The 12140-nt window shown below is 41.9% G+C and overlaps 1 protein-coding gene across 1 annotated transcript; it reads right to left on the reverse strand.

The window, feature by feature from the left end:
* Positions 1 to 347: 347 nt before the first annotated feature.
* LOC102721104 lies at positions 348 to 2606 on the reverse strand. Its single transcript, XM_040527032.1, has 2 exons — positions 2527 to 2606; positions 348 to 2418 (listed from the first exon to the last, which is right to left on the reverse strand). The coding sequence occupies exons 1-2, from the start codon at positions 2543 to 2545 to the stop codon at positions 812 to 814; spliced, it is 1626 nt and encodes a 541-aa protein (XP_040382966.1). The 5' UTR covers positions 2546 to 2606; the 3' UTR covers positions 348 to 811.
* Positions 2607 to 12140: the final 9534 nt, after the last annotated feature.

Here is a 12140-nt window from a genome sequence, read left to right on the forward strand (position 1 = left end):
TTACTACAAAATTATAATGATCTTGTTACTATTTCCTCCATTCCATATTATAAGACGTTCTAGGTTTGGCTAGATTTATTTGTGAATCAATGTATATGTCTGTATATATTTTTAGATTCATTAGCAAAAAAATGAATCTAGGTAAGGCCAAAATGTCTTATGATATTAAACTAAGGGAATATTAGATAAATAGTAATGACATTTTTCTAAACCAGCAAAATAGTAATAGTACTGATCCAATTTACCCATTAAAATATTGTTTATTTTATTCAACTGTAATGCTACCTAAACATCACATAGACACTACATAGGAGGAATACCAGATCAACCTGCAACATCAGATGAGACCAGTGTCCAGAGGAAAAAGTGGTTAAAAACATATTTGTCACTCGCTGTCTATGATATGTGGGTCTTCATTAGTCTATGACATGTGGATTCAGTAGCAAATCTGTTATAAATATTTATAAAAGTGACGAAAAGTTAAATGCCCCGTGTTGAGAACACTAGGGAGGCAAGATGCATCTGTTCAATAGATGAGGAAGGCGACATAGCAGTAGTTTTACGGTTGAGGGACTTGTTTTAAACTTTGCCTATAGTGGATTGAGGTAAAATGCACTTTTCCATCTCGATGTACTTCATTGGTATGGCAACCCGGCCACATACTTATGACGGCCCAAAGTGTAGCCTAACGCATATCTCCTAACTATGCAACGAGAATATGCGCATGCTGCTACACGTGGTGGCATGGACTACTAACACCCTACGTAAGACAAGACGTCACAGGCCACGTCATCCTCAGCCGTCAGCAGCATTATTTCACGTAACCCAGAACGGAGTAAACCGCTTGGATGACGCTGCAGATGAGCCCCACGGTGGCCGCCACGAGGCCGGCGGCGAGCCACGGGTTGGCGAAGTACTTCTTCTTCAGCCACGTCATCCACCGCCGCGGCCGGCTCCGGAACCGCCTCTCCAGCTTCTGGCACACCGGCCTCAGGTAATTCTGCTCCGCGTCGTCGGCGTCGAACACCGCGCCCTTGCAGAGATTGGCGAAGTGCCCGGCGACCTCGCTGTGGTTGCCGAGCCCGTGCACGATGACCCCCCGCCGCGACAGCAGCTCCACGTCCGTGTCCGTGCTCGCCAGCTGCGACATGAACACGCAGTACGCCGTCACGTGGCTCCCCGCCGCCACCGGGTTGCTCTGCTCCAGCGCCATTAGGTTGCGGAGCAGCCGCCACGTCTCGGCGTCGATGTTCAGCTGAGGCACCTCCAACGTGCCACCGCCGCTGCTCACCTTGACGTCGAGGATGCAGCGTGCGCCGCCCTTGGCGCTGAGATCGAGAGGCCGTTTCTTGAATGTCACGCCGGCGAAATAGTACTCGATTGCCGTGCGCCACCGTCCGACGGGCCTACCTCCGGCGGTGGAGGGCGTGAGTACGGTAGGCTTGAAGTGCATGTGCAGCAGGTGCAGGAGATTCGCCGGCTCCGGCGGCCGCTCCGGTTCTTCCACCTTGGTCGGCGTCGCGATCGAGTACTGCTGTCCTTCCAAGAGTGCTGCTGCGTAGCCCGCGATGGCCTTCAGCGCCGGAGTTTTGCTGTCAAGAAACGTCATCTGGTGGACCTTGTCGACGACGAAGAACGGGATCTGGTTCTCCGCGAGGTAGAACACGTCGCGGACCACCGCGACCGCCTCCTGCTGGTCGACGCCGGATTCTTCCCTCTCCACGGACGGCACGACTCGGTTCTCTCCCGACGCGAAGCCGTTAGCCTCCGCCGCCGCGGGCACCTTGAGCCGGCGGCGTCCGAGTCCGACGACGTCGCCGAGGCGGACGAGGACGCAACACGCGTCGAGCAGCACCCGGCGCAGGAATCCCTTGCTCGGGACACGAAACAAGTTCCTATACCATCTCCTCACCATGACGCCATTAACAGCTTCCACCGTGCGCTCCTCCTCCTCCTCGCCGTGCCGGCGCCGCAGGACGTCGCCGAAGCGGACGAGGATGTAGCACGCGTCGAGGAGCATCCAGCGCAGGAAATCCTTGCTCGCGACGTCAAACGGATGCCTGTAGCAGCTCCTCACGGCGTGCTCCATGAGCGCAAGCTCGGTGATGAAGTCCTCCAGCCGCAGTGGCGCCGTGGAGTATGCCGCCGCCGCCGAGAGGACCTCCCCGAGCCTATGCACCTTGTCGACGTCCCTGGCGAGCTTGGGGCTGCTGATGCGGTGGTACGGCCCGATGGAGACGTAGTGAGGCACGTACTCCTGCTCGTCGACGTTGCGGGTCAGGTCGCCGACCTTGTCGATGACGACCGGCGGCAGCGCAGGGCCGCCGCCGGCCCGCTGCGTCGACGAGTTCTTCAGGCTGTCGAGTTCACCCCTCAGTTCTTGCGCCAACAGCGAAACCATGTCAACGACATGTTGATCTGTAATCGCATAGCACACAACATACTAGTTAATTAGGTGATTAGCCTTAACCATGCAAATATTGCTGCGCTAATCCAACGAAGAAAAGAATTAATTCTTGTTGACACCTATCGTCGGCGCCTCCATGTATGTGCAGTGGACACCTCTCCAAGAAGCAGAGCAGCTGCCCTTTCTAGCTTAATTAGCTAAATACCTATCACTCCATTAGCGGCCAAAGCACACACACAATTTATAGGCAATAAAGGCATCGCCGCATCGGTTTGCATCAAGGTACCTGCACTGCATGCATAAAAATTCTCCATCAAACTTTTCCAATTTTCATCTGGATTGAGATAAGATAAAATCGGCAGGAGATCCAGTAGCACGAGTACACTGTCGGAGTGAAGTATCAGTTTACATAAAGATGGATTAAGCGAAAGGTACAGTTATACGTAATAGGAAAAACCTCACTAAATCAATCCAGTCAGTCAAACGCAAAGAGACAAAGGGTAGCCTTGTTGATTGGACTCGGTGTCTCTCAAGTCAATAGTAAGTCATACGGCTGGGGACCAGCAGAACCGAAAAGTAGCTAAACACGCCTCAGCTTATTTTTTTCTAGGAAATTTTTAATGTACCTCTAATTGAATATTAGCCATCCAATCGTACGCATGCAATGGATGAGATTATTTATACTTCCTGTGGTAGTATTAGGTAGTAGGAATATTAGGAGGGCAATATTGGATGTGTCCACGTGGACATATTAGTAATTTGTGCCTCTTCCTTGTTTGACATGCCTGATCGTTCTTCAGTTCTTGCGTTGGCTAGAACCCTAATTTGCAGGAAAAAATATCCTCGGATTGGCATGTGCAAGGGAAAATGGTCATAGGAGGTGGTGCCTCTGATGGTCTGCTACAGCCCGTGCTAAGTTCTGTTAGACTCGCATTGTTTGCATCAGGCTGTTGATTCAGCGCAACGAATGACAACAACATGAATTCAGATGGAGACGATAACTAGAAATAATTTTTCAATTCTTGCCTCGGTGGATTAGCTAAATATATGTGGTTTTATTTAAATATGTAATTTTAGTATACCTTAACAGTATTAAGATTCAAAGAATCACTTTTCTCCGCTAGAAATTTTCTTAATCAACCAACCATCAGTAATAGACTTATCGATCTACTGAACAATGGAGTAACATCCTTGCTAATTAGGAATACAAATTTGCAATTGGTTATCCAATGCAACTATATATAAACAAATCTGTGGTAATCGGCAGTTAATCATTCATCATGATGCCGCACCGGCCTCTCGCCCGGTCGTTGCCGCATGTTAGGCAAGTTTAAAACAAAAATACCCCTATCAACTTGGATTAGTCATTAATAAAAAAACAAAATACCTCATTAAATCAACGGTTAGATTTTAGTCCTACTACTCTACTACCACTGATAGTAGAGGGCACCGTAAAAGTACCATTTTTCTAAGAGTACAACTCAGTACGTATACGAACAAACACCCCAATACACGCACACACACGTACGCGTCACTACCACGCTTAAGATTTTAGCGTACGTACATGTGTGAGGAGAAAAAACCCCGAATAAGACCGCCCGCGCGGCTAACCAAGCGAGCACCGCTCGGTCCTCACAAGCCTCAGCTTATTGACCTCGCTGTAGCGTCTAAGGCCGTGTGTGTGTGCTGATGCTTCGCGTGCAGGAAAGACAGTCCATTTGTCCCCGTCCATAACTGAGTTTTCAGCAGTATTAGTCCAGTTTTAGTGTCGAATATTTTTCCCAGGGTTCTTGTGAGGTCCACCACACGACAACTCTCATTTTGTGCACGACTCCTTGGAACTGCAGATGAGACGTTAAGTTTGCTCTCAGATATGTGATTTTTACAGAATTTCGATTCACGTCTTTAAATGTAGTGATGATCAAGGAGGGCAACATACTGCATGTTCCATTTTTTCCAAAAAAAAAAAAAATGGTGATCACGCGAAACTCACCGATTGCAGTAAAATTAAATTCATGCAAACCCACAAATGTATAGAATCGTTGCCGCTGGCTGCCTATTTAATTACTTCCCTACCCAAGATTAAATTGGTGGCATCGCTTTCGTTTCAGCAAGATTATTTACATAACCATTGTAAAGATGATAAACAGTATGGACGTGCAGCAACTGCGAGGAAGAAATGTGAAACGAACAACTGTGCAAAGCAGGCACGTCTTCTTTCTACAGCTACGTTTGTAGTGACATCTGACTCCAAATTAACCACACGCGTACCCAAACGAGCTCACCCCGTACCACACTTGCATATTTCTCTCTCTCTCTCAACCAAAGGTGGTCTATGTTTCACCTTCAAACAAAATTATCTAAAATATATATTATTTTCTGTTTCGTATTGTAGGACATTTTGATTTTTTTTTCAAAGTCAAACTTCATTGAATTTGATCAAATTTATAGAAAAATGTAGCAACATATTCAATATAAAAACAAATATACATTCAAAATATATCTGATATTCTATTTAATGGAATTAGTTTGGTGGTACAGATGTGGATATAGTTTTTATCAACTTTGGTTAAATTTAAGGAAAGTATATTTTAGTAGAAATTAACCTCTTGTAAAATGGAGGGAGCAGCTAGCACTCATATTCCATTCAACCTTGTCTCAACTGCCAGCATAATCATTGAACCTCTCTTGTCATCACTAGGGCTAGATAACGAGCCAGCTCGGCTTGGCTCGGTCCAGCTCGTTAAGATAACGAGCTAGCTCGGCTCGATTCGTTATCGTAACGAGCTAAAAACCCAGCTTGGCTCGGCTCGTTATAAAGCTCGAGCTAGCTCGTTAGACTCGTGAGCCATGCATAAAAAGTTAACCTAAACAATTTTTCAATACGTTATAGAAGCAAATTTTCATTTCAAACATGCAAATCATATGAAATTGTATTTAAATATTAAAGTTTGAACCAACAAATCACATGATGAACCTATGAGGTACTTAATATATGCATTTCAGGGTAAAATTAATGAACACCAGTGAATCTTGTGTGTTTGGTCTAGCTCTTTTTGGGCTCACGAGCAGCTCACGAACCAGCTCGAGCTGCTCGTTATCTCTAACGAGCTAAAATGATAACTCGGCTCGTTAGAAAAATGAAACAAGCCAAGTCGATCCGAGCCGAGTTTGTCAAGAGTCGAGTAAGCTAACGAGTCACGAGCTTTGTGTCCACCCCTAGTCATCACATACATGCACCATATTAAAAAAAATGCAAAGAATCGACTATTCTTTGAATCTATGTTGGATATTGCGACCTCACTGCACCTAGCACTATCATGTTTAAAATTGGCCTAAAATATTCTAGTGATAGGTGTCTCCACTCTCTTACGGTACCATCTCAACGTACTAGAAATATAATGTTGGAACTTATATATTAAATTACATGCGTTAGTTTATCTAAAAGCTTAGCTTAACATAATTGGAAGAGAACAATCTGCATATGACCTAGCGCGCACGGCTGTGTTCTTGGAAGATTACGGATCAAAGATGAAATATTATCTGATTTTATGATAACTATTTAATAATACTAATGACGAAATTAACTCAATAAAGTTAAAAATTTATTTTAGAATATGAGATGATGAATTTCTCTATATAAACATTTTACGAAAAAACACCGTGAACTATTCGGGAAACATACATATAAAAACTAAGGAAAAATCCGAGAAGAATTTAGCTAAAGAACACAACAAACAAGACTCCCTCCATGTTAAAATAAATAAACCTGGAACAAGTACATTACTAAGAAGTTGAATGGATTTATAGTACTAGTATACGTCACGTATAATCGTAAGTTTATTTCTATTTTACTGTTGCAGTAATAATTTGATACTTGGGTTTGACCGCAGGTGGGCACACAGCAAAACAGTGTGTCACATCAACTATACAGGTTTTGTTAGGGGTCGTTTAGTTTGAAAAAAATTATATAAAACATCACATCAAAACTTTAAACACATATTTGAAGTATTAAACTTAGTCTAATTACAAAATAAATTTTAGATTCTACCTGAAAACCATGAGACGAATCTTTTGAGTCTAATTAATCCGTCATTAGCACATGTTGGTTACTGTAGTACTTATAGTTAATCACGTTCTAATTAGACTCAAAAGATTCGTCTTATTATTTCCTCCATAACTGTATAATTAATTTTAATGTTTACATATATTTAATGCTTCATTTTATATGTCCAAAGATTCGATGGGATGTTTTTAGGAAAAAAATTTAGGAACTAAACAACCCGTTTTATTGTATCGCAATCCAACGGGTTTGGTAGATAGTACAGTAGGACATTTTTCATTGCTATGTATCGCTGTTTTTTCGTTTTTGTTACGCTTAATTTAATTATTTATATATTAAATTTACAGTTCGTTTTAGAGGGTTTTAACCGTAGGTTATCATTCAGTCCTACCTCTTATATCAACATGTATTTAGAAGTTATATTTATAAATTATTTTTTGTTACTTGACTTTTTCCGTGTGGGGTTAGTAGAAGACACCGCAGAGTGTAATGCTAATCTGTGCTTACCTTTCTTATGAAATATAAACATCTCTATAGGGAAGGTAGCATTCCGTACTTTCGCAAATCCTACTTTCTATGTTGGAAAATATAAACATTTCTATATGGAAAAATTTTTATCATAATATAATTATTTTCTACATTCATTCCTATGAGTTTAGTTGTTGCAATGATCTGAGAACCGGTGAGATGAGTGGAAACGGATTTAATAATTCATAATTTAAAAATTGATCATTAAAATAGCTAAAAATGAAAGTTTTGGTCTAACTTAACTATATGTACTACGTACTAAACAAAAAAAAAAGCCTATATATTCTGTAACAGAGCAGTAGCAGTGGTACTGTCTACTGTGCGACGGGCGCCAGGCCAGTTTGCCGGCTAGTAGCTGAGACGTGATCAGAATTGAGTACACACTATAAAATGGTGTAGTACAAAGCTTTCATGTGGATGTGGATGTGGATGTGGAGCATAGGGAGAGAGCTATTCGAGGTTGACCCGGGGTCAAGCCATGTGGCCCCGGCGATCAATCAATCGATTACCGTAGCTTTGCTCTGCCCCAATGATCTTGACGCATGGTGATCAATTCACAATAATCTTGCTCGATCTGATGCCTGCTGTCTGCTGCGTGCTTTTTGCAGTCTTCGTGTGGTTTCGGTCAGCTTTGTAAATCCCAGCCTTTAAACCGCATTAGTTGCATGGTTTAATTTAAGTGTTAGATCATCTCCAAGAGGATGCTAATACTTTGCTATCCAAAAACGCATATTGGATTCATCTAAAAAAATATTGGGCATAAAATTACACACGGCTCCAACAGAAATCTAAAAATAAATAACTTGTATTAGGAATCCATATTTTTCTCCAAATTTATGATACAATTGAGATAATTTTAGACATGAGTAAATATTAGGAATACATTTAGTAACCTGTTGAAGATATATTTTTTTAATCCAATTCTCAAAATTTAGTTTTAGAGATCAATTTTAAACATAGGTGGTGCAATCATGCATGCCTGCGTTGTTAAGTATATATTCTTATGTTGTCGTATTCTCCGTGTTTCCTCTAGCTTCAAGTAAAGGATAGAGTGGACGAAGCAGGAGTGTTGTTGTTATTGATGCATAGGCTATCTGCCAGACCAAGGCATGTTGTTGTTTAGAAGAATCTTGCAGCATAGTGGAATCGTCCCTTTCCAGATTCCTTTTGATTAGTCCGATTCCTCTTGTCCCCTCGTCGTCCAAAAAGGTTAATCACCCTTCCACGTGTGTGTACACTTTTCCTGCCAAGTATTGTAGTTAATTTGCCACGGAGAGCTAGCTGTGCGTGATAGTGCTGGCTAAGTGGCCGGATTATCATGCTTTGGTACCATGTGACAATCAGAGATAGGTGAGCGATCGATAAGATTGACGCTACTACCATACATGCATACACCGACAAAAAGGCGAGACGCTACTACGTACGTACCATACATACTAGTGGAACGACAATTTCTTTAGATAAAGGGATTTATTTCGGACTTTACTTCAAATTTCTTTTTGAGAGAACTTTACTTCAAATTAAGGTACAATCAAACAAACGTTCCAACAGGTTATGAGATAAAGGACTATAAATCACAAAATCTTAAAGAAACTACTTGTAGCATCACCTTAAAAGCACATATAATCACCTTTTGCTAAAACTCAATTCATTGTTAATAAAACTCAATATATGTACTAATCACTATGCCACACATTATCAATTAAGCTTAAGGCATGAGGTATCCATTCAGCAACGATAAAATATTCTCTTGGTCCTATAATAAATTACACATCCTCTGACTGACTCCTTATCACCACGGTTATCAGAGATATGGGCCTGATGTACTTCCTTGTGTATGTGTGGCGCATGGCTCTAGGGGCCCACGAGCCGAAATCCCAAGAAGGGGAGGTCGGGCTTCGAAAAACCTCGTGCCCCTAGGAGATCGGGCCCGGAAGGTTGATGGTCGGACGAGCGCCGGAGGGGTCGGGTCTCCGACCCCTTCAGCATGGGGACTGCGCCGACGAGGCCCACCATGTGTTAGACACGGCATGCCCTTAGCGCCTATCCACCACATTTATGGCGATGGGAGGGCGCCTAGCGCGCCACGCTACGCTCATGATGGGCGCAGGCGTGTGCGTCTGACCGCATTAAATGCAGTTGCTGGCGCACGCCCCCATCTACGTCCCACCCCGAGAAAAAGCAAGGGGAGGCAGGCTATCTCTGACCGTGCGGTGACATCCCTGTCACCGCAAGGATGGCCTGTCTCCCTCACGTCGCCATCGCATTAAATGCAGCGGCAGATAGGAAGGATAGGGGAATGATGAACTTAGTTGCACACAATGCTTACAGAGTATTCTTTTTGGATTCAGTGGATTGCTCAAGTGAGAAGAAAGATGGCAAATACATCTTTGATCTTGTGAATAAGTGCATCGAAGAGATAGGGGAGGAAAATATTGTCCAAGTGGTGACTGATAATGATAGTGTCAATACAAAAGCAATAATTCTATGAGACCCTCGGTATTTTGGAATGGATATGTTGCTCACTGCCTTGATCTCATGCTGGAGGATCTTGGAAAGCTTCAAATGATTGAGAAAACTATTTCAAGTGCAAGATAAGTGACTGTGTTCTTGTACAATCATACAAGGGTGTTGGCTTTGATGAGAAAGTTTCTTAAGAAAGACTTGGTTTGTTTTGGGATTATTCGATTTGCCACTACTTATTTGAATCTATAAAGCCTGCTAGACAACAAGTAGGAGTTGGTAAGGTTGTTTAGATCAGATGAGTTCAATGAGTTGGGTTACCTAGAGAAGAGTAAGGGGAAGAAAGCCAACAAAGTAGTGAGGTCGAAACTTTTTGGATGAATGTTGACATTGCGTTCAATTTCTTTAAACCATTGGCTAATGTGATGAGGATAATGGTTAGTGATGTACCAGGAATGGAATTTGTTCATGGATTAATGCTTGGGGCAAAGAAAGAAATTTTCGAGAGGTTTGACAATGATGAGAGTCGCCTCAATGTATATTGGGATATCATTGATAAGAGGTGGGACAACAAGCTTAAGACACCACCACACTTGGTTGGATACTATTTAAACCCTTACTTTTACTACCGAAATAAGGTAGAGATTAAGCATGATGGTTCCTTTTAGAGCAAATGTGGTTGCATGTGTTACCAAGATGGTTGAGGATGAAGAACCCAAGACAATATAATTGAAGAACTAAAAATGTATCAAGATCAACAAGGAATATTTGGACAGGAAATTGACATGAGGCAGAGGAGAAACAAGAATTTCAATCCAGGTGAAAAATGAAATCTAATATAATTGTTGAAAATCATCTATTCTTTGTGTTCATTGTTTAACTATTCACTTGTTGACTGTTAATTTGTTGCACAGTAGCAAAGTGGTGGCAGAACCACGATACAAGCACACCATATTTAAGGATATTGGCATCAAGGATTCTGAATTTAACATGTAGCTCCTTGGGTTGTGAAAGGAACTAGTCTACATTTGAGCAGATAAAACTTTAAAACTCACAATGACTTTGTATTTAAATTTGATAATTGAATATGGTGTGCATTGTCAGATAATCTTCAGAACTGGTAATTGAGATAAATGTCTTTTGCTGCCCATAACATTCACATTGCTACTCTAGTGATTTAATTACCTATCCATGTCTTGTATTCATAGGTTCATACAAAAAGGCGTAACAAGCTACTTCATGATAGGATGATAGGATGACAGATCTTGTATTTGTGAATTTTAACTCCAAGCTAAGGAACAATACAGAGAACAAAACAACAAATCTTTTAGACAAGGAAATGTGTGATGTCGTGGCTAATGATGGCAATGAGTTCATTACTAATATCATACCTGTTTCTAATGAGCTTGTTGAACATGATCCACAAGATGGAGCATCACAGCGATAATCATCACTAGCGTAAGGAAAAAGGAAGAGGCCTATGCGTCCTAGGAAGAAGAAAACTAGGAGTGTGCAATCCTTGTTGAATGATGTTCTAATGCAGTCTGGACCTTCATCTTCTAACTCAAAAGATGACGATGACGACACTTTGGTACAATGCTCTTAATCTGATAAGTCACCTAGTGCATCTGAATTTGTTTAGAAGAATCTACAGTACTGAACTTCATGTTTCTATTTTGCCAAGTAATGGTTGTGTTCCTCTTGTGATGAACTATTTAAAATTTATGTCAATAACATAAATGTCATGTGTAGAATTATGAGCTATTGGAAAGTTGAACCGCAAAATGTCATAGCCCTCTATTTAGAAACATGATTAAACATGGCAATGTAAATGGATAAAATTTAGCACTATAACTTATAGAGGGTAACTATATATAAGCAAGTTACTGCCACATTGAATATTTCAAAACAAAGAGATAGGTATGAACATATTCATGTCAATTTTGGTTACAAACAGTTTTTGATGTCTTTGGTAAAAATTAACATTAATTAATAAGCTATCTGTCGACGATTTGGATGTCGACAATATATACGGTGGCTAGCGAGGCGTAAAGATCAATGGTTAGGATGAAGGCACAGAATTACCCAGGTTCAGGCTCTCGACTAGCGAGATAATACCCTACTCCTGCTTAGCGATTGTATTGGATTGTAAACTGATCAACTAGAAGATAGCCGATCTGAATATGCCGTCTGTTTTGCCCTCCCCATGAGGGGTGCCCCTATCCCCCTTATATAGTGGGGGATTGGGCTTACAGATAGAGTCCTAATCTGTTGAGACTAAGATCTATCATAATTCGGTTACAACTTGGATCTGGTACATGCGGCATGCAATCCTACAGTAACCAAACTCTGGTTGATGTCATACAGCATACAGATATAATCTCCTTCCTATTCGGTACCCCTACGACTGTATGTATACATGTAGTCTACGGATACCCCTAGTACGGGCATTCCACACTATCTATTTTAAAAGATAGAATACCATTTAATTGTATCATATCATAAACAAAAAGTATAATACAATCATCTCTCTAGAAATACATCTAGATCACATCAGTAATGGAGAGGAACACCGCGACGATCGGCCATTACCTTGGGCATATGCGCCATGGCCCTCCTCACCTCCTCCGTGGTCACCCCTCCACGAGTGAGGATTGAGATCCTCCGCAGTCGAAGTCA

The sequence above is a fragment of the Oryza brachyantha genome, chromosome 8 (genome assembly GCF_000231095.2).
Source record: "Oryza brachyantha chromosome 8, ObraRS2, whole genome shotgun sequence".
NCBI classification, from domain to species: domain Eukaryota; kingdom Viridiplantae; phylum Streptophyta; class Magnoliopsida; order Poales; family Poaceae; genus Oryza; species Oryza brachyantha.